Source organism: Malaclemys terrapin, chromosome 2, assembly GCF_027887155.1.
Source record: "Malaclemys terrapin pileata isolate rMalTer1 chromosome 2, rMalTer1.hap1, whole genome shotgun sequence".
NCBI classification, from domain to species: domain Eukaryota; kingdom Metazoa; phylum Chordata; order Testudines; family Emydidae; genus Malaclemys; species Malaclemys terrapin.
Window position 1 is genome coordinate 29,264,683 of NC_071506.1, and position 24,265 is coordinate 29,288,947.

The 24,265-nt window shown below is 42.9% G+C and overlaps 1 protein-coding gene across 4 annotated transcripts in view; it reads left to right on the forward strand.

Moving 5' to 3' along the window:
- Window positions 1-24,265, forward strand: part of CSMD3 (CUB and Sushi multiple domains 3) — a 1,152,075-nt gene that overhangs the window by 821,328 nt on the left and 306,482 nt on the right. For all 4 annotated transcript variants that reach the window (XM_054020295.1, XM_054020294.1, XM_054020296.1 and 1 more), the window contains 3 exons: window positions 7,453-7,644; window positions 20,961-21,099; window positions 22,459-22,646. In XM_054020295.1, the coding sequence (XP_053876270.1) occupies window positions 7,453-7,644; window positions 20,961-21,099; window positions 22,459-22,646 (519 nt within the window). The remainder of the gene's footprint in view (window positions 1-7,452; window positions 7,645-20,960; window positions 21,100-22,458; window positions 22,647-24,265) is intronic.

Genomic DNA, 24,265 nt, shown 5'->3' on the forward strand with positions numbered 1-24,265 from the left:
CATTCCGACATATGCAGAAATGCAAAAAAAAAAAAAAAAAATAGATTATATCAATATTTATAGAAAATTATTTTTTCTTCAAAATTTAAACTACAAAATACTAATATATATCAGTCTTGGACTCTATCTGATTCTTGAGGTGAGACCAGTTCAGTGTCCACTCCTTTTTTCTGGGTTGCTCTTCTATAAAATAAGCAGAAATCTATCAAGCTCTACAGAAAACTAAGTAGGATATGGAAGTATAGATCTGACACAGTTTTTGTTTTTTTACAGTGTCTCTTAGATGAAAGTTTTTCCATCTTTTTTAAGTAAAGGAGGTGTGCAGTTTGGATAAATACTGAGTTTCATGGTGTGGAACAAGAATTAATTGGAATTTTTCTTTAAAAAACACGTTATAGAATGAGTGGGGTGCATACCAATACAGATGCAGTTGAGATTTCGCCCCCATCTCCATTTTAAAAAGAAGTCTCTTAAATAAAAACACTGGAATAGAATTCTCCACATTAGACAAATGTAAGAACTCATTTAGCTATTCCCATAAAACAAAGGAAAATCAGATGAATCTAAAGAAGGTCACAATGATACCAGTGGTGTCAAATGTCTTAGGGTGGAAGGGGCTTGCATGCATGCTTTATCAACATGTTGCGGGAGGTCACATAAAGAAGTGAGGTTTATATTTTTGAGGCAATAGATACTTTTGTTTCTCTCCTTAAAGGTGCAAATGCATACCCATTTGTGGAAAAAAAAACAATATAAAAACAATAATATATGTCAGCACTATAACCTTACATTTTATAATAGCAGCTTTCTCGCACCAGGTCCCAAACTGTATGTAAGAATCACTTCAGGCACCATTAGGATGGAATGCAGCAATTGTTCAACAGTGCACAGTCATGCTACTCAATTGTTAAGGGCAGGATATGAAAACATTACTATTATATATACAGATGCATAGTAGGTGGCATTTAAGTAGGTAGAGTGTATTTTAGATGTAAAACTGAATATTTTGGCCATAGTATATATTATATAAAGTTTAGGAGAAGATATTCATCAATCTGTGTGCACATTTGCTCTAGCAATTACTGTGATTGCATGCGCAATCAGAGTAATAGTGTGTGGAAATGGTGAGTTAGACATGTTACATGAGCTCAGTTCTGCTTGCTGGTACTTCGATTGCAAGTTCTATCTGAGTAAGTGCATTCATATTTTTAATAGGCCAGTATATCAACAGTTACAAAAGTGCGGCAGAATGTGGTTGCATAATGTGTGCATGTGTGTGTGCTGTGACAAAGTTCCTTCTCTATCTTGGTGGGTCCTGCGCTTGTTGGCGGATTTTCTTGCCTCGGAGATTCACCACGTGGGTTGGGGAACAGCCCAGAGACCTTCCCCTCTGGAAGAACCCACAGTCCAGGTCAATTGGGAGGTTTGGGGGAACCCGGGCCCGCCCTCTACTCCGGGTTCCAGCCCAGGGCCCTGTGGGCTGCAGATGTCTATAGTGCTTCCTGTAACAGCTGCATGACAACTACAACTCCCTGGGCTACTTCCCCATGACCTCCTCCAAACACCTTCCTTATTCTCACCACAGGACCTCCTGGTGTCTGATAACGCTTGGGCTCCTCAGTCCTCCAGCAGCACACCCTCTCACTCTCAGCTCCTTGCACCTCTTGCTCCCAGCTCCTCACACTCACAGCACAAACTGAAGTGAGCTCCTTTTTAAAACCCAGGTGTCCTGATTAGCCTGCCTGCCTTAACTGGTTCTAGCAGGTTTCTGATTACTCTAGTGCAGCCCCTGCTGTGGTCACTCAGGGAACAGAAAACAATTCATCCAGTGACCAGTATATTTGCCCTGTACCAGACTCCTGTACCCCACTGGTCTGGGTCTGTTACACATCCCTCCCCCCTGCTCAACGCCAAGGGGTTGGGCAGCTTGGGACGCCAGACAGTGCACACGTGACAAGCCATCGGCATTGCCATGACAGCTCCCTGCTCTGTGTTGCACATGGAACTGGAAAGGTTGAAGGGATAAGTACTATCTGGTCACCCTTGTGTTCTTCTCCTTGTTCCGCTGCATCCATTGAAGAGGGCCATGGTCGGTCACGAGGACAAATCTGTGCCCGAGCAGGTAGTAGTAGGAGTTTCCGACTGAGGTATAGAATTGGGTGTTCTTCCTCCACGACCATCTGTGATAGAACGCCCCCCAACCCTACTTCTGATGCATCCGTCTGCAGGATAAACTCCTTGGTGAAATTAGGGGCTATCAGTACAGGGTTATTGCAGCGGGCAATCCATAGGTCTGTGAATGCTTCCTCTGCTGCGTCAGACCATCTCACCAGATCAGGTCCATGGGCTTTCACTAGGTCTGTCAGGGGGCTTGCCCTTGTGGCAAAGTGGGGGATAAATCGTCGGTAATACCCCACCACACCTAGGAACGCCCGGACTTGTTTCTTGCGACTTGGTCGGGGCCAATTTTAGATGGCCGCTAACTTGTTCACTTGGGGTTTACCAGACCTTTTCCCACAATGTAGCCAAGATATTTGGCCTCTGTAAACCCTACAGCGCACTTGGCAGGTTTGCTGTAAGGCCAGCTAACCTGAAGGTATTGAGGACTGCCTCCACCTTCTCCAGGTGGGTTTCCCAGTCTGGGGTCTGAATGATCACATCGTCCAAGTAGGCAGCAGCATAACTGTTATGCGGGCGTCATAGCTTATCCATGAGGCACTGGAAGGTAGCTGGGGCCCCATGTAGTCCAAAAGGGAGGACAGTATATTGAAAAAGACCCTCTGGTGTAGAGAACACAGTCTTTTCCTTTGCGTCTTCTGCAAGGGGAATCTGCCAGTACCCCTTTGTCAAGTCTAGGGTAGTCAAGTACCGGGCATTACCCAGACGGGCCACTAGCTCATCTGTGCGAGGTATGGGGTACGCGTCGAACTGGGATACTTCGATTAGTCGCTGGAAGTCATTGCAAAATCTTGTGGTGCCATCAGGTTTGGACACCAGCACGATTGGGCTGGACCACTGACTGTGGGATTCTTCGATGATCCCCAACTCCAGCATTTTTTTTTACTTCTGCTTTTATTTCCTCCCTTTTTGCCGCTGGCACCCGATAAGGCCTCATTGTTACTCTGGCCCCAGGGTTCGTGACGATGTGGTGATATGTCTCGGTTGTTCGACCCAGTTTTGTCGAGAACACATCTTGGTTCCGGAAGATCATCTCAGACACCTCATTCTTCTGGTCTGGTGTTAAATTGGGAGACACTCTCATCTGTTTGGAAGGCTTGTTTTCCTGGGTTAGGTCTTTTTGGACCGTTGTGCATGCCTCTTGTTCATGCCAGGGTTTCAGAATGTTAACGTGATAAATCTGTTCTTGTTTTCTGCATCCTGGCTGCCACACCTTGTAGGTTACTTTCCCCATGGGTTCAACCACCTCATATGGCCCCTGCCATTGGGCCAGAAGCTTGCTTTCTGACGTGGGTACCAACACCATAACCCGATCCCCTGGTTGGAACTGCCGCACTTTTGCCTAGCGATTGTGATGGATTTGTTGGGCCTCCTGTGCCTTCTCCAAATGTTCCGGGCTATCCAGTCTCGCATCTGCATTACATGCTCTATTATATTTCTCCCCTCATTGGGTTCCTCTTCCCAGATCTCTTTGGCAATATCTAGTATGCCACAGGGGTGACGCCCGTATAATAACTCGAAGGGGGAAAACCCAGTTGAGGCCTGTGGTACCTCCCGGATAGCGAACATAAGGTAGGGTAGTAGGGTGTCCCAATCCTTCCCGTCCCGACTTACCACCTTCCTTATCATAGCCTTGAGGGTTCGGTTAAACCTTTCTACCAACCCATCAGTCTGCGGATGGTAGACCGAAGTTCTCAGGGTATGTATATAGAGCAGCGTACAGAGGTCCTTCATTAGCTTCGACATAAATGGGGTTCCTGGGTTGGTTAATATCTCCTTCGGTAGCCCCATTCGGGCAAAGATCCCCACCAGTTCTTTGGCTATAGTTTTAGAGGCCGTGTTCCGCAGGGGGACGGCTTCTGGGTAGTGAGTAGCATAGTCAAAAACAACAAGTATATATTGGTGGCCCCGAGCCGTCTTCTCCAGGGGTCCCACTAGTTCCATGGCTATTCGCTTGAAGGGGACCTCTATGATGGGAAGGGGTACTAAATGTGCCCTCAAGTGGGGACAGGGACTGTGCAGCTGACACTCCAGGCAGGAGGCATAGTACCTCCGCACTTCTTCATGTACTCTGGGCCAGAAGAACCATCGTAGGACTCGTGCCAGGGTCTTCTCTACCCCCAAATGCCCCCCAAAAAGATGACTATGAGCAAGACTTAATACAGCATTCTGGTGTTTTTGAGGTACTAGGATCTGCTGTACCTTCTGCCCCTGTACTGGTGCAACCCGGTATAAGAGATCCTTCTTCATTATGAAGTAGGGTCCTGGTCCCTGGGTTTTTCCTTCCACGGGGACCCCATCTATTTCAGTCACCTCCTTCCTAATGTTGTCATACCTTGGGTTTTCTGCCTGGTCCCGTCCAAAATTTCTTCTCCCGGGGCTAATCTGCCCAAGATCTAGGGGCCCATTCTTTGTTGCCTCTACTGGTTCAGAAGCATTAGGGTGGGGGTCAGACTCAGATGCTTCTCCCTCCTGCGTGGCCTCCTTTTCAGCTGCGTGGGTCCGCCTACCTACAAGAGCGACCCTCTGGCTTTGGGTCAGTATTCGGGTTCCCAAGGCCTTAGCTGCCCTTCTTTCCCTTTTTTCTTTCTACCCTGTCTGGGAGTGGAGAACAAATCTGGGGATATTTCAGAGAAGATTGGAGATTGACAGTCTGCTGTGGATGCTTCACCAATTTTAGGGTCCCCATCTTTCTCTAATCCCCCTATCGGGAGTAAGTTTCCAAACCCTGGGAAGTCCCTCCCTATGAGCACCGGGTATGGGAGTTTAGGGACTACACCTGCTGCTACCTCAGTAGTGTTCCCTTGGATCTCGATTTTTACTGGGATGGTGGGGTAGTAACTAACTGTCCCATGGACACATGTTATCCCCATACGTTTAGCCTGCAGCAGCTGACTACACTTCACGAGCTTCCCTGAGATAAGCGTGATAGCACTCCCCGAATCAACCAGTGCCGTGGTCCCTACCCCATTTAGTTTCACTGGTCTGGTATACATATGTGGGGTTAGTGAGACCCCCACAAGGTGGATTAGGGAGCATGGATTTGCCCAGTTCCCCAGGTTACACTGCATAGGCTCCTCAGCATTGGGACACTGTGCAGCTATGTATCCCCACTCCCCGCAGGTATAACATCTGTCTGGAGCCTTAGGCGTTCCCCGGTCTCTTGGTTTGGGCAGTCTAACATCACGATCCTCTTCTCCCTCAGTGCTCCGACTCTTTGTGGCCTCTGATGGGCCTTCAGCCTCTCTCTTTTTCCACCTGGACCCTCCTGGTGGCCCAGTCACACAAACTTTAGAGCTTGGTGCTGCTAGTTTAACCCGGGGTGCCTCTTCCTTAACTGGTCGGGTCAGCTCCCTTGCTGTCCTTCACCTCTCTACCAGGGCGACAACCTCGTCATAGGTGGAGGGTTCGTTCTGGCTTACCCAGGTAGGAAGGTCTGGTGGTAGTCCCCTCATGTATTGGTCGATGACCAGAACTGCTAGTATCTCTTCCGGACTCCGGGACTCTGTTTGCAACCACTTTCGTGTGAAATGGATGAGGTCATACAATTGGGACCGCGGGGTTTTGTCTTCGTGGTACCTCCAGCCGTTATACTGCTGGGCCCGCACTGCTGTCGTTACGCCAGATCTGGCCAGGTCTCTGCTTTCAGCTGGGGGTAGTCTGCTGCAGCCTCTTCAGGCAGATCATGGTAGGCCTTCTGGGCCTCCCCACACAGGAATGGGGTAAGGATGCCAGACCACTGATCTCGAGGCCAGGCCTCCCGTAGGGCTGTCCTCTCAAAGGCCAGAAGGTATGCCTCTATGTCATCCTCCCGTGTCATTTTTTGCAGCCACTGGCTGGCCCGTATGAGCCACGTCCCATCATGGCCGCAATTCAGCTCTGTAAGGGACTTTACCTGGTTTACCAGTTCCTGCAACATAGTTCGGTCTTGAGCAGCCTGGTCCATCAGCAGGCGATTAGTATCTTGCTGCAGCCACACTGCATCCTGTTGGGCGGCTGCCCGGACACGGGTAGCCTCCTGCTGGGCTGCCATAGCTTGTATCAGTGCCCGCACTACGTCATCCATTGTGGTGAAAAAAAATAAACCCTCTCCCTTTTTCTGTCTTTTTTTTTAAATCACCCTCCTTCCGCCTTGCTGTGCACCCCAAGATCCCACTGCTGACACCAGTGTGACAAAGTTCCTCCTCTATCTTGGTGGGTCCTGCGCTTATTGGCGGATTTTCTTGCCTCAGAGATTCACTATGTGGATTGGGGAACAGCCCAGAGACCTTCCCCTCTGGAAGAACCCACAGTCCGGGTCAATTGGTAGGTTTGGGGGGAACCCGGGCCCGCTCTGTACTCCAGGTTCCAGCCCAGGGCCCTGTGGGCTGCAGCTGTCCATAGTGCCTCCTGTAACAGCTGCATGACAGCTACAACTCCCTGGGCTACTTCCCCATGGCCACCTCCAAACACCTTCCTTATTCTCACCACAGGACCTTCCTCCTGGTGTCCGATAATGCTTGTGCTCCTGAGTCCTCCAGCAGCACACCCTCTCACTCTAAGCTCCTTGCACCTCTTGCTCCCAGTTCCTCACACTCGCACCACAAACTGAAGTGAGCTCCTTTTTAAAACCCAGGTGCCCTGATTAGCCTGCCTTAATTGATTCTAGCAGCTTCTTAATTGTTTCCAGGTGTCCTAATTAGCCTGCCTGCCTTAACTGGTTCTAGCAGGTTCCTGATTACTCTAGTGGAGCCCCTGCTCTGGTCACTCAGGGAACAGAAAACTACTCATCCAGTGACCAGTATATTTGCCCTCTACCAGACTCCTGTACCCCACTGGTCTGGGTCTGTTACAGTGCCTTAAAAGTGACTTCAAGGTTTGTTACAAAATATTAAACAATGGATACATTTAAGAAAAAACAGTATTTAGAAAATCTGGAGATGTAGTGGAGCGCAAGTGAATTATTCAACTTGCTCTTCTTGATCCAGCTTTCTCCTTCTCATTCTCCAAAATGTCCCTATGTTTAATAGCTCAGATTTTAAAGTCTGCTAGCAAATATATGACTGCATTATAAAGTATTGAAATTCTACAAAGAATATATATAAAATATGTGACATTCAGTAATTAAATAAATACAACAAATAATTGTATCAAAGAAGCATTTTAACTGGCTGATAGATTTTCAGTTAATTTCCCAAAAGCACAAAGAACATGGAAGAATAACTTAACAGATATGAAAAAAATACAGTATAATTAATGTACATTAAAAGCTGACATTTCTTTTGTCTTTGTTAGGCTCTGTAGCCACCGCTTGCCGTGATCCTGGTGTTCCTATGAATGGAACTCGAAATGGGGATGGAAGAGAACCTGGAGACACTGTTATTTTTCAGTGTGACCCTGGATATGAGCTTCAAGGAGATGAGAGGATAACCTGCATTCAGGTAGAAAATCGGTACTTCTGGCAGCCCAGCCCACCAGTCTGTATAGGTATGCAGAAAACAAGAGAAAATGGAAATGCTTTTCTAATTGTGAAACCATACCACAGTTAGTCAAACAGTACTATAACCCTGCTTTTATGTAAAGATATTTTATTGGTCCACCTTCAAAAACTTATGGAACTAGTTCTAAGGAGTACTGTGCATCTGACAAATCACTTTGTAAAAGATCTGGTGGGAAGTTCTTCTTTCTTCAGTTATCAGCCTCGTGGCTCTCAAACATCCTTTTCTCATACTCTCCTTCACAGGTCATATAATGTAGAGTTAGATGGCCTATGACAGAGGAAGCATGAGGAAAGATGGCAAAGTCACCAATACTTTTTACTTGAAACAAAACTTAAAACATTTGGAAAGTTCCAGGGGACTGGGATTAAAGCTAATGTGCCAATTTTTAAAAAGGATAAATGGGATGACCTGGGTAACTATAGGCCAGTTAGCTTGATATTGATCTGGGGCAAAATCATGGAAAGACTGACCTGGGACATACTCAGTAAAGAAGTAAAAGATGGTAGCACAATTAATGCTGATCAGCATCGTTTATGGAAAATATGCCAAACAAACTTGATATCGTTCCTTGATGAGAACAGAAGTTTGATTAAGGACGTCATCTGCTTATACTTCTGTAAGGCATTTCACTCAACCAAGTGCCATTCTAATTTTTTTAAGAGCAATATACAAAATCAGTGTAGCGAATATCAGCAAAAAAGTAATTACACTAGATAATCATCATCCAATAGGGTGTTTCTAGTGGGATCCTGCTGGGATCTGTTCTTGGCCCAATGCTATTCAATATCCATATCAATGATCTGGAAGTAAATATAAAATTACTACAGCTAAAATTTGCAGAAGACACAAAATGTGATGGAATGGTAAATAATGATGAACACAAGTCAGTTACACAGATCAACCTGGATCTCTTGTTAAAATGTACTCATGTGAACAGTATGCACTTCAGTGCAGCCAAACAGAAGGTCCTACATCTTGGAGCAAAGAATGTAGCTCACACTTAAATGATGGGACATTTTATCCTGAAATGCACTGATACCGAAATGAATTATGGCTCATGGTAGATAACCATGAGCTCTCAGTGTGATACTGTAGCTAAAAGGGTAGAGATGTGATCCTTGGATGTATAAGTAGAGGGATATCAAATGAGTTAGTACTATGTCTGTATATGAAATTAGTGAGACCGTTACTAGAATTTTGTATCCAGTTCTGGTATTCACACTTCAAAACATTGAAAAATAGGAAGAGGTTCATAAAATTGCTACAAAATTTGATTTGAGGTATGGAAAATATGTCTTGTAGTGGCATAGGCAGAGTGCATGGTGATATGATGTGGTATAAAGATATTTATTGGCATTAATTTGAGATTACTTGCATAATGTTTTCATAGTTTTACAAATCATGATTATTGAGCCAATTATAAACCAATGATAGTAATCATAATATTATTAATAAAGACCTTTTATACTACTACATACCACCATGTATTCTTTCTCTTTTTCTCCCTCTCTTGGTGCAGATATAAATATATATGCTCTGATTTTCTGAACTGGGTAAGTGCAATTGCTTGCCTAATATCTGTGTTCAGTTTCCACACATGTGGGCACAAACACCTAATTTGGACACCCAATCACATTAACCATTTATGCATATTAGGATGAATTACAGTTTTGGAAATCAGGCTTTAAACATTTTAATGTTGACTTCTGTTGACTATGCATTTTTATGAGTGTTTATTACTGAAAGACTGAAGCACAGTATCCAGATCTTATCTTGGTGTCCATAAGCATTTCTAATATTCCTTTTTAGTCAGAAGCACTCCAGATCACTTGGAACTGCATTATTACTTTCCTTGTATTCTTTCTAGATAGGAGGGGTACTTTTAGGCTATGTTATGCCCATGCGCAAACATCAGAATTGTCCTAGGCAGTAATATTTTCCAGGCTTAACTTCATCATAATTTATTGTTTAGTGGGGGCTGACAATTTACCATACGTATGACCATTTTGATGGGGAAATGAGAGGCAGGGCTAACTCTTGATTTGCATGCCCCAGCTTTTTTTGGAGGGAGGGAAGGGGGGTTAAATGTATTTCTTATTCCCCCAAAGTTCTCTCCTTTCTCCTCCTAATATTACTGCTGAAAACTCCTACAGTGTGTTGTTATTATTGAGACTGTTTAGTGACACTACCTTTGGTGTCCATCCTATTGTTCTACGCTGTGGCAGAATAGTAAGAGAGACCTGCGTATCAACAGCACCAGAAAATTACCACGAGCTAATTTTTGACACACTCATTTGGAATCTTTACATATCTGAAAATTAGAAATTCTGCTGGTTTGGATGTTTTGAAGGCTCCTGTAATTCCAACAGGTCTTGAGCATGTAATTGCTGAAGTTAATGTAAAATAGGCATTGGCAAAAATAAGCATTGCATTATGATGTTTCCTTTTTCTTCCCTTGATTTGCTTCTCCCCCAAACAAAAACAACAATAAAAACTACGGAGTGTATATTTGGCAACTGCTTTTCCATGATGATTTAAGTTCTCTAATTAATGGTAACATTAATACATGAACATTGAAGTACATGGATAGAAAATCATAGTATTTATAAGTTAACACTGCCTTCCAGATATGTTCCACCTGTGGCTTTGTGCTATTCTTGGATAAATTGGACTGAAAAAGCATGGGAAGTTTCCTGGATTTTGTGGCAGTATGATGTGGCAAACTAGAAATACTGTGACATTTATTTTTTAAATAGTGTTTTTATTAAATATGAAATAGAAAAATGCTATCAGTACAATAGGCCTTGTAGTTCAGTGTGACATATTTTTGTATTAACAGCAGGTGACTACATTAGACAGGGATAGGTAGGGCTTTTGGGAGTGGTTTGGGGGAGTGCAGGAAGTTTGGGATTATGAAATAAATACGTTTAATAGTACAGTAGAAAGTGAGCCTGAGACATAAGACCTTGTATCAGAAGCCCAGTGTGAGGCCTAAGGCCTGAACTAAAGTAGTGGTCAAGCTTTGCTGATATAAAGCAAAGAAGCAAAGTTAGCAGAAGTCAGACTCTGCCTGTTTGAAAACTCTCAGAACCTGGCAAGAACAGGGCCAGTATTGCAAAAACATACACGTTCCTAAGAAAGGCTAAGCACAGGACACTCATGCAAACACATTCCAGAAGGATGGTACCAGAACACCCCGATACCAACTGTTGCCGGCACACAGTGCCCGAGGAAGGCAACAGTGGGGTTCGTTGCCCGGTGTGCTTCGCGCCAATGAACACACCAGGGTGGAGAAGCAATCAAAGTTTATTTGAGATCTCAAAGCGGTGCAAGGAGACTGGCACGTCTCAGATCAAGCACACCATCATAAGCAGCTTTTCTCTTTTTATACATTTTGCAGCTAAGCTTTTTCCCTTCTCCCCCCGCCCCCCCTGTAGTAGTTTACATTAGGCAAGTAGCAAGCAATTACATTTAAGCAGTTAAATCATCTTGGCGGCTATAAGTCCAGCTTGTTAGTAACTTCTCTTTGAATTACTATCTTGTCCCTTTCCTTTGATTTGTTATTTTGCCTTTCAGCCAGAAGTATGCAGGCCTCAGGAAAGCAACTGATAACTGGCTGTTACACATTCTGATTTCTGCACCTGGATTTGGGGTCAATTAGAGTTTAAACATGGAAGAAATTTGGTTCATTTAGGCCTAGTGCAGGAAGTGGTCTTCCACCCTCCCGAGTTACCTAGGGTTATGCCTAATGACACCAACACAACTATGGTAAAAACACCCCCCCCACAAAATATAACAGGACCATGCTGACATCTCTTAAAGATAAGGTCAGGATGACAGTATAATGGATAGAGATGTTTTGATCAAACCAACATGTAAAAGGTAATGGGGTGGTAACAAATCACGTCAGGGGGCAGTAACTAACTATGACATAGGGGCAAAACGTAACTTGTTTGTATTGGTGTATAAAAAAGAGTCTCAGAGGGAGTGTCTTTGGCCAGCCTAGAAGGGATGGAAAGTCCCACCATTCACTGTGTCCATTGTCATGGGCATACACGTGCTAGTGTAACTGTAGACATTGATCCGGGGAGCTAGGACTTTGCTTTGTCGACAATAAACCTGGCTGGGTGTCTTCATAGCTTAACTGATCTTGTGGTCATTGGGTGGTTCGCTTGAGGTCTGCTATGCTAGCAACCTGCGCAGAGCTGGGAAAGCATACAGAGGAAATATAAGCAGCCAAACGTCTTACAACAAATAGTGATACAATATCTTATATTGCTGACAGGTCAAATGTCAACTTTAGGTTTCAGACTTCACAACCTATTCAAATGAATGAGGCATAGCTCACCTCTCAAATATTTCAGGCCTTCTGCAGATTCAAGAAGGCAGCACTGCATAATTTTACATGTAGTTCACATTTTCAAGGGTTTATTTAAAAAAAAATAAAGCTAGAATTCTTTTTTTAAGTGGAAGGTTTGATTAGGAAGCACAGTTCTCCAGGATGGGCTGTGCAAAGGGTGGATTCCATTGCAAACTTTCACAAAATTGTGGAATAGATGAAACCCTGCCTATAGCATAATAATATAATGAATACAATATCTACAAAAATAGTAACAGATCCTTTACAGCTTTTATTTTTAATCATGTTAATGATCTGTGAACAATTTACAGGGAGGGGTTAACTAGTTTTATTTAAATGTATTTAAAAGTAAGTGACATCTTCAGTCTTTTTAGAGTTGTAATTATAAAATGGTTCGTGCTGCTGGAATTGTACAGCCCATTTTTAAAACAAAGAAAATTAACCAAGGGAAAACCAAACTGATCTTAAAAATCAGATCTTCATGAAACTAGATACTTTTGTCTTTTATAGCAGAACTGGCATTAATAAGAACAGAAAATGTTGCTCTGTTCTTTATCAATATTTGATTAATTCGTTCAAATTGTCCTAGGATGGCCAAACTTCAAACAGCTCTATTTTTTGTGAAGATCTGTCAGCAATGATTATCCCAGATTAAAAACAAAAACAAAAACATCAAGCAAAAATTCCCCCATTGAAACTGCATTTGATTGTTCTTGTCAGCATGTAATACATTAAAAAATCAAATAAAAGGAAAGCCTGAAGGTGCTGAGATAGCACATTCTGTACTACCACACAGATTTAATGGGTTCTAGGCTGACCTTTTGGAGCTGGTGGACATTAAAAACATATTAGACAGTCCTGTGAATTAATTGGTAGGGTATTAGTTGCACTGTTCACATCTTTCCTCCAACACCAGATCTATATAGTGGTATTAACAATGGATACTGAGGCTTTACTGGCATAGCCTACTAGTAGTTCCCATTAAGGCATTGTAGAAAAGTGAATGTAAATGTCATTCTTCCTAGATTATTCAGCACTAAATTGTACCAGTGTGGAGGTGGTGTGCTTGAGTGATATTATACTGAATTTTGAGATGTGGAAGATATGGCTTAGTTCTGGATGCAGGGTGTGTCTTTTCAGGTCAATTATGGGTTAAAGATGGTTCTAAACAAAAAGGTCACATAATTCTGAGCAGCATTTTCCACAATGAGGCAGGTGGATGCTTGATTCTGAAATGCCTGAGATTTAACTTCCTGCATGAATAAGGAAGGGAACAAAGAGAGAGAAAAATCTTCAAATGATTTTAGAGCCTATTGCAAGGTGAGGAAATTACTGCTCCTGTAGTGCATTTGGCCTAGGAGATGATTTACAAAACTGAAGATTAAAGATTATTATTACACCAAGTATATATGTCTTCATCTTGGGCTCTGGAGAGCCTGCCACACTTAGAAATAGCTAGTCCTCTTGGCAAGTGGTAGATGAAAGGGATTGTCTCTATGGAGTGCCTACCCACCAAAACAGATACAGTCATTGCTAAAGAATATAAATGAAACAGATGTGAGTGTTTACTGAGAAAGAGACTACAAACAAGAAGATAATAAAGCAAGGGACCAGGTAGATAGAAATAAATGCAATAGCGTATATGGCTATGAGAAAGTCACTTATGACTGGATGTCAGTTTGAAACCCTAGATTTAAAATATATATCAGCAATGGCTTCTTCTTCTTCAACACTTAGCCGAAAAGTTGGCCATAGCTATCATTCACCATTTGGTCCATTCCTGCATGGCTGCAAGGGCTTGACGGACCAATGTAATAGTGGGGTCTGGCTCTGGGCCGCCTCCACCCTTCGGTTAGTAGAATTTTATCCTGGATGTTACAAGCCACCCAGAGAATGGTGTTCACTGGAACGTCTTGTGGCATTCTCACGACATGTCCAAAAAGTGTAAGGCATCATCTGCGAACAATGGCCCCAGTAGACTGTAAACCAGAGTGACTATAAACATCTGCATTACAAATGAAGTCATACCACCTTATGCCCAATTTAATATGTTGGTTTAGTGTCCATGTTTCACAGCCATACAACAGTACTGGGAGGATACAGCTCAAATAGATCCTGAACTTGGTTGTCATTCTGAGATGATGTTGGTTCCATATTCATTGTAAATTACCCATGGCAGATGCTGTGATGGCAATCTGATGGAGAACCTCCGTGTGAGAGTTGGAGGAACTGATGAGCATAGAACCCAAAGAGCAAATGTGGAGACCGCTTTGACAGTTTCATTACTCAAAGAGATTGGAGTTGCGGGTGGACCCGGTCCTAGGTTTTGCAGCTTTGTCTTTGACCATGAAACATGAAGGTCAACCTTAGCCAACTCCTCATCCATTTGCGGGAGCACCTCACAAAACCTGTTGGGGGTGTGTACTACAAGAACAACATCATCAGCGTAGTCAAAGTCTGAGAGCAAGAGATCACCAAACTTAATGCCTATGGACCTGATGGAATGCTACATTATGAAATCCATTGCCCAACAAAATAATGCAGGGGCCAAGACGCAGCCTGCTGACACTAATGGTTCCATTATGCAGCTCTCTAATCAAGTCCAGCAGAGTGGTAGGACACCTATGCCCTTTAAGACCTTCCATAGAGTGACACGGTCAACTGAATCAAATACAGACTTAAGATCAATGTATACTACATGCAGGGGCTTCCTGAACTCACGGTGTATCTCGGACAACAAGCGGAGGGCCAAAATGGCATCTAATGTGGACCTGCTCCTCAGAAAGCCTGACTGTTGGGAGCGACACTTCCAATGTAGCAGGGGCTCCAAGCGTGCCAGCAGAACATGCATAAACACCTTCCCTGGAATGGACAGCAAGGTGATTGGTCTGTAGATCTTACATTCACTGTGCAGTGCCTTGCTCTTATAAAGTAAGATCACAATACCATCCTTCTAGGCAGTTCGCAAGGTTCCAGATCTCCCCACAGACAAAAGATGGCCAGTAGTGATTCCGCTATAGAGTCAATAGCACATTTTAGCAGTTCTGGGGAGATGCCATCAGTGCCAGTTGCGCATCTGTTTTTTAGTTTAGAGATGGCATACTTCACTTCATACAATGTTAGTGCATTAGTACAAGGGTCTGGGTCTTGAACCACAGTGGTTGCCAAATTATCCAGCTCTGAGCAAGCAACAGCTGGAGGGTGGTTCAGGGCACTGTGATAATGTTCCACCCAGCGTGAGGGGATGTTGTCATCCAATTTATATGGATGGCCTTGGCTGTCATTCAGGATGCTCTTGACTGCTGAGGTTGTGGATCGTGCAGAATGCTGGCTTTAAATTGCCCCTGGCTAAGCCAAATTCAACATCATCCACACCTTGGTTATAATATGCCTCACGATCGCAGAGTGCTAGGGTGTTAAATTTTCGCTTCAGCTGATTACGAGTGTGCTTATTTCCATGCTGGTGGGCTGTGGCCTTTAATTTAATTATCTGGAAGGCCACTTCCAATAACCATGGTTGGCGTGCTGGGTACCTATAGCCAATCGTATGCTTCACGGATTGGTGGAGGATAGAAGTGAACAGAGACCAGGCAACCTCCATGTCGTCCAGCAGGTTGGCTAGAGCCGAGAATCTGTTGGCTAAACCTGGCATGTGAAATGTATCAACGTCAAACTTCTTCATCATTGCAGAGGGCTTACCTGCTCTTTGGAGCTTCAACACTATACGGGCAACCACTAGGTGATGATCTGTGTTCGCCGCACATTCCACACCACAATATACTCTACAGGAGGTGAAGAGATGCCTGTCATGTGTGATGATGTGGTCCAACTCCTTGAGTGACATCATCGTGCGAGATCCATGACATCTGGTGTACGCATCACTGCTTGAACCATGATCCAAGAATGTAAAGATTCTGGAGGCACAGAATGTGAGCAAGTGGCAAGAGTTATCATTGAGTGTACCTGTACCATAATGACCAATGACCTGTTCAAACTTAGTTCGCAAGGAGCCGGTATCTGCATTTAGGTTACCCACGATCACGAGATTATCATGTGGAGGGACTGTGCGCACTGGAGATTCCAGTTGATCGTAGAAATGATCTCTTACTGAATCAACAGATTCTTCTGTTGGAGCATAGACTACTATGACAGCAAGGTAATTGTGCCGGAGTTTAAGACATGTAATAAGTAACCAAAAAGACATGGGGGGGCCAGGTTATCAAGGAGGACTTGGCCTCACCTTGCAATATTAGTGCTACCCCCTGGGGCCACCAGAATACAGAAGTAAAGAATTTTCCACCTTGTGACCTCTATGATCTATCAGCCTTTCTTCAGTTAGGCCTGCAATTGATATGCAAAGATAGTCCATTTCACGTGAGACAGTGACCTGATGGCCATGGCTGTGAAGAGTTGCAACATTCCAGGTTGCAGTTTTGATGGACTGGTGGAGATCCCAGATACGATTGGATACATTGTCACCGCATACTGCAGACATCAGAGGACGCGCATCCCAAGGGGGGCTTTGGCACAAGCCTGTCATATTTAAACCGAGGGAAGATGTCACCAGCAAGGCATCTACAGCTGAGAGTAGGGCAAGCGTTTAACCCTGGTGCTGAATGCTAAGTTATTCATGGTCAAAAGCAGGGGCCGGCAACCTTTGGCACACGGCCCATCAGGATAATCCGCTGGTGAGCCATGAGACATTTTGTTCACGTTGACCATCCGCAGGCATGCCCCCCTGTAGCTCCCTGTGGCCACGGTTCACTGTTGCTGTCCAATGGGAGCTGTGGGAAGTGGCGCGGGCCACAGGGACATGCTGGCTGCCGCTTCCCACAACTCCCATCGGACGGGAACGGTGAACCGCGGCCACTGGGAGCTGCAGGGGACCATGCCTGCAGATGGTCAACATAAACAAAATGTCTCATGGCCCACCAGCAGATTACCCTGATGGGCCACATGCTGAAGGTTGCCGACCCCTGGTCAAAAGCAAGATCAAACGATTGTCCCAAAAAATACCTTGTCCCTCTGAAATGAGATGGAGACACAGTATCACAACCCTTTTTCTAGTCTACCGGTACTGGCTTCACACTACATGACCCGAGGCATTGAGTCTTTCTCAAAGACTTCCTTCACCTTGAATAGGTAGGTGCAGCTGCTGCCCTGCATCTTCGCTGCCTGTGTTAGCCATCATTTTCAGGATTCTTGTTGGACCTGTCCACCTCGCATAATGCCCAAGGTGATATTTCGGACAAGCGTTCATAGCTGATGGCATAGCTCCAATGATTGATCCCCTACTTCAGAAGTTACACCCCTCCACCACGATGAGGCACAGGTCAGACTCGGGGGCAATGGCTAAAGTCTGGGAATTCCACCTGATACAGTTTCCAGAGGCAGATGTATTTATGCAGAACCTAATTACAGACACCTTGGGTTTAGCCATTAAAGCAGAATTTCCTCATGTAGAACCTAACAAATAACCAACAGTAAATCGAGATGACAAACCAGGCAACCACAGGACTGCAGACCGGTGAAAGAAAGAGAATAGAGCTTAGAACACACATGGATTCAGAGCTGATGGTTTGTCTTAATTTACAGTGGAGAGAAACAAGACTTCTTTTACTGGCCTCTTTGCATTCCCACTCTTGGGGTGTGCTGATGGTTTAAGTTTCCCCATCAGAGAATTTCAAGAATGTTAACGTGTAGAGGTCATCTCAAAGAAGTCTGGTTATAGGTGAGTAAACGTCATTTCTTCTTCGGTTCACTTCTTCACATTCCCACCCTTGCGATGTGTGGATGGTGCAATTTGGACCATTAGTATATCACAAGAGTTTGAATGTACAGAGGTCATCTTGAAGAACTCCAGCTACAGTGAACAGCTTTCATATTGCATGTATCCATATAATTTAAGAATTTTTGCATAAATTCTTATGGGTATAGCATGATAGAGTTTTATGGTGAATTCTGTTAAAGGCAACATTAAGAAATCATGTTGGTTTTGTTTGTTTGTTTTTTCATTCTTACTTCCGAATTATCACTGCATGCAAATCAGTGAAATCAAACTTGTGACTTGCAGCAATGTAAACCTCCATCTTGCAAAGACAGAGCAGTATCTATTAAGCTCGTTATTGCAAAGGCAAGTCAATTAAATTATTATCAGCACTAATTCGCACTTCCACAAGCTGTTAAATTCTTTACCTACAGCCCAGTGGCATTCAAAGATGTTCATAATACTATCCTGCCTTTGGAAACCTCAGAGAAACTACTTCCAGTCTAATCCCGATAACTGAAGTATCACCGGCAAGTATAAAGGAAAGCAAACACATCTGTGCTAATGACTTTGAAATATATTTGATCCATATGGCTAAATGATTGTTACATGCAGTTACTATTACCACTGAATTCCAAATATGGTTCAGACACCCTGGTAGTTCTTGTTTGCGTCTCATTGCTTTAAGACAAAATAGTGATTTAAAACTCCATTACCACCTACTGTGTCAATATATGATTAAAAAAAAATCCAAGTATTGTTCCTCTGATAATCGATTTTTAGTTTATTTCTCTATCCCTGGTCCTTTTCTTTTTCCCCCTAAGGAAGAAAATCTATAAAAATGAATAAATCATATTTTGATTCCAGTATAAAATGTCAGCCCCATATAAGATTGCTCTTGTCCAGTATACAATTACAGTATATTACTTGAATTCATGATTGGCTTGTGGTTCATTTCTCATGTAAGTGACTTTCATTCCATGAATTAGTTTGTGTTTGTGTCTGATTGCACCAGGATAGCAATCTGTTTTATATCTACCATTTGCTAGACAGCGGATACACTGGATAACAGCACTTTGTAAAAAATGTAAAGTGAATGACTATCTGCACTGAAATTCAAACACAACTTGTGAAGCCTAATCTAAACTCCCAAGGATGAGTTTGCGGTTTACTTTGCTTTTTAAGATCTGTGATTAATAATAATAATTAATTAATAAAGGTAGCAGCAGTGATGAAGAGAAAGTAATCACCTTGAGAAATGAGAACTTTCTCACAGTTATTAACTGCATGATCATATATAATAGTCAATTCCTTAATGAATGGACTAAGTGTGACCAAAATATAGTTGCTGTGCACTAGGGCCCCAATCTTGCATCATTCAAATCCATGCTCTTACTGTCTTACTTGGGGAATGTGGGTAGAGGCCCCTTCACCAGGGTCCTTCCTCCTTTTCTTCCTTCCCACACAGAATGCACATGGGCATTGTGAATGGGTGGGAACTAGGGCTGGGGCTTCCAGTGAACTCCCCATCCTCTCTGCATTTAAGCATTCCTCGATGATGAGAGATGCTCCCCCAATCCACTCACACATTTTGCCCTATAAGTGGGGTGGCTGTCAGAGCTGTGTTTCCAGCTTGCTGTTACCTGTTGGGGTCAGGAAGGATTTTTTTCTCCCTGAGGAATATAGGCAAGTTGTCCAGTGAGTGTTTCACCTTCCTCACAGCATCTTGTGGTCCTGGTAGATGGGGGTGATAAGTATAAGGATAGTACTCCCTCCCATCGCCAAAATAATAAGAGGGGAAGTAATAAATAGAAATCATTATTTTCACAACTTGTGGCCAGTGTGCAGTCAGAGGCTACAGGGTCACAGCTCCAAGGGTAGACCAGAGTCCATGATCCAGGAGGGACTGGTGGATCCAGTTAGCCTGCGGGTCAAGGGAAAGTCTTAAGTGTTCTCAGAATTAGCTTCCTCTTATCCATAGCCTCCTCATTATTGTAACTGTCAGTAATGCTACCTTAATGGCTACAGCATTTACATAATTGTCCTTTAAAAATAAAACCCAAACTTCCCTGCATGCTGTTGTTTACATTTTAAATAATTTTACATTTGGCATACAATAGTTAGATTATAGATTAAGTTGTAGATGAATATTATGATGAATATGCTAAATGAGTTGGTTCTGGAGTGAGTACTGGTGACTAAAGGGTGTTAGCTGACACATAATAGCCTCCCTGCCCACTCTGCTTTATTCATGTTTTTTTGTGATTAAATAGCAAAGTTAATCTGTCAGACTTACTAATGTGCCATCCTTTTGTATAAAGATTCACTTTTATTATACAACACAATGTGACTTGGCATAATGAGTGCATCACAGATTGGCAACCTTCCTTATTAAAATGTCATGCATATTTGAATAACCAGTCATCTGTATGCATTATGCATAGTAACAACTATTATCCGCATAATGTAAAAGCGTCACTGATTCTGGCTTGCAAAGTGTGCATGTGTGCGCGCACACACACACACCTTCCCCACACCCCATATACACACTTGGTGACCTGAGAGCACAGAGAGAACTTTCTTTGTTCTACTTTGAGTGTGCTTGTAGGATGTACTAATATTTTCTTTGTATGCCTGTAAGCCACAATTAGTAGCATAACTGTATTATGTGGAGTTTGTATAGCCCTCAGTCCCATCAAACTGGACTGCTGATGAACCGTACCAGATAGAAACTCACATACATGTGGTTGCATTTGTAACCTCGGTAAACCCTATTTCAGCTATTAAAAAAAAAAAAAAAAAAAAAACCCAACCACCTGCCCTTTGATGGTACTTGGTAATAGAAATCCTGAAGTGGCATGCTTATTGTGCTTGTTTGCATATCATTATCTAGAATACTCTTCAAATTTAGAGCAGTTTCAGAAAAGCTCTGATGTTTGTGCCATGGGAACAAACTTAAAAGGACGTAAAGTTCAGTGACAAATTAGACTTTGGGGTAATTAGAAGATTGACTTATCAGAAATGTGACTTTAATTTTTGCTCCTATTAAAGTTTCCTTTGTGAACTCTTGCATTAAATACACAGTGTTTCTCATTTAACTCTTGGAAGACTCTCTCCTTTCATATGTCAGTGAACAGATTGCCGGTACTTACCATTTCCCCCCCCCCATTTACAGCACCCTGTGGAGGAAACTTGACAGGCTCATCAGGTTTTATTCTTTCACCAAACTTTCCTCATCCCTATCCACATAGTAGAGACTGTGACTGGAGTATCGCTGTTAATAACGACTATGTTATATCATTAGCATTTATCAGGTAAGCTGTTATTTGGCCATATCTTTTTTTAAATCATGTTTACATCATTACCATTGGTGGCTGCTCAGAGTTCAATAGGGTAAAAGCTGAAAATACCTAGTGCACATTAAGTAACCATCAAGACTATCAATAATTGTTACCTTTGTCAGCAGTCTCTGCAGAGACACCAAGGAATGAATAAGCATAGAGAATTGAACACACACAGGGCTCAATCCTGCAAGGTGCTGAACATGCCTGTGAGATGCAGAGGGTCCTTAACTGCCACTAACCAAACTAGAAGTAGAAGATGCTCAGCATCTTACAGGATCAGGCCTACAGAGAGATTCTTTCCATGACAAGATCAGGAAGACAGAGTAAGCTAATTTGCGGGGCTCTCCCCTATCTGAAAGGAAGGACTTTTTTGACCAGAGGTCTGTCAGTTCAGCACCTTTCATAGGAGACGTGCACATGAGATTAAAGCAAAACATTAAAAGTAGTATTTGGATCCAGTTTTATTAGCCCACATTGTTACATAAAAATGTGCCTCGTGTGAATAATATTTTCCTGGATATTAAATGGTGTTTGTTAAACCCCTCTATCATAATGCAGTACTTAATACTGTTTCAGAGAATTCACAAAGAGAATGTTGCTGTCTGCATGGCATTATAACCATAAAGCAAAACCAGACACTTTTTGTGGAGAAGTATTTATTTGAAGTTGATGTTTGTTGTTGTTACTATTATTATTATTATAATTCCCAAAGACCCCAGTTGGGTTTGAGGCCCCATTGTACTAGGAATTTTACAAACATAAGAGACAAATCTTTCCCTGATTTTTGGTCATATTATAAAATTTATTGCCTAGTGATTTTTTTAATGTTTGCTTTCGTCTGAACTGTTGCTCACCAATTACTTATTACTCAATAGCAAAATATGCACATTAAATAGATACTTTTAAGATATCAGTTAGAACATTTACTATGTCATGGGTAAGCTTTTTACTGTACTTTATGTTCAGAAGTCTGTGAGTCATTTGATTTTATAGATTCATAGATTCCAAGACCAGAAGGGCCCTTGTTACCACCTAGTCCCACCTTCTGTGTAACACAGGCCATAGAACTTCCCCAACCACCTTCACAAAAAGAGATATTCAAAACTCACCCAAACAGTAGAAAGAGGAAGAGAAGGTTGAGTAATAGATCATTCCAGCCATGCTGATTGTAGCAAGACTGCCACTAACCCCCTGGAATTATTACTATTGAGTGTTTTTTGCAGCTACTTAGAAACAGTGTTGGTAAGCACTCAGTTGAGCTGATTAGAGATAGGATGTCACGCAAAGCATATTCTACCTAACATTTCTTTTCTTTTTAATGTTTTATAGTTTCAGTATAGAACCAAATTATGACTTCCTCTATATCTACGATGGGCCAGACAGCAATAGTCCACTAATTGGGAGTTTTCAAGATAGCAAGTTGCCAGAGAGGATAGAGAGCAGCTCAAACAACATGCACTTGGCATTTCGGAGTGATGGATCTGTTAGCTTTACTGGTTTCCATTTGGAGTATAAAGGTAAATGCAACAGGTGTTCTTTTCTTTTTTTCTTTTTTCTTTTTTTTTTTGGTTGGTTGGTTTTTGTTGTTCATTCGTTTTATATTCTGTGTATCACAAACATGAACAAAATTTGATACAAAATGTTTTATCTTATGAATATACAGAATTACACTAAAATGTGCAATTTGAGGTATGAGTGTACAAATTATTTATTTCTCTCATTCTGGGAATGATTATATATACACAGACACTTTAAGGTGTAATCTATCTGCAGCTGGATTTAATTGTAAATGTTCAGTATGCTATTTTAAAACCACATTTTAAGACATTAGTTTACAAAATAAAAAATAAAATGTTACAGTAACAATATTTAATTTGACAGTGCCTAATACACATGTAATAGTTTTTTTTTCTAGCATAAATGTAATAAGAACCTCTGGCATATTAGCACATCAGAGCCCTGTAAGGTATGCTGATGAGATGCAATAGATGCTGAAAGCTTTAAAAGTGTTAGGTCTGTTAGGTCAATGATCTAAGAACAAAAAAGAAGTCTTGAAATAGACTTTTACATGATGGTCCATATTAGATCTGTCTGAATTTGATCTAAACACCATAGACTATAAAGTAGATCCTTGCATATTTATCATAGGCAGTATCAGTTTCAAAGGATTGTCACTGCCTTGTTAGGCAAAATAATGCTCACTGTAAAAAGTTCCTGAATATGTACTTACACAGGAGAGAACAGTGAGTCCCAATGGATATGAATCATGCTGCCAGTGTATTTTAAGCTCATTGGGCCACTTCTTCAGATAGCTGTAGTGTAAAAAAGAGAGGGTTCCAGTTGTTCCAGTTCCAGTTAGTTGGGTTGGTCCTGCTTTGAACAGAGGGTTCAAGCAGATGACCTCCTGAGGTCTCTTCCAACCCTAATCTTCTTTGATTCTCTGAAATGTGTGTCACATTGTCAAACCCCATAGAAGCCCTCCTCTACAAGGATTTGGTTCCATGAGACTGGCTCATCTCCCGATCAGCTATGGAGTAGTTTCCACAATAAATTCATGGTAAATCCAAAAGCAATAATTTTCATTAATTTCCCCATGTCAAGTTCTCTTCAAACTCCCCATGCCTGGAGACTCATCAGGCTGCTGTGTTTGGATCCCAGCACTAAATCCATGTGTTTTTTAGCTTCCCTTTCGTCTGGATAGACTACAGGCACTCTCTTTTGTTTTGGACTCCAAGCATACTCCCTGGGCAAACACTATTGTTCGGTACCGCTTTTGGAAGTGAGACCCTACAATCCAGCTGCCCAGGTCCCAAGATTAGTGCTGATCTAAGTTTCCTCTAAGCTGCCCTGCTGCGTGACTGGGCAGCTGCCTATTAAGCCCTGCGCAGGGGCTCAAGGCTGCGGTGGGGAGAGATGCCTCTCCTGCAACACGTACCTGCCTTGGCAGGGAGAGGTGCCCCTCCCTGCTGGCCAAATCATGGACCTGCCATGGTGGGGAGAGGCGCCCCTCCCCACCAGCCTCAGCGTGGACCTGCCACGGCGGGGAGAGGAGGACCTCCTCGGCAGCCCCAGGGTGGACTTGCCCCAGACTTGCCGCAGCTGGGGGAGAAGAGCCCAGGGAGAGGCACACCTCCCC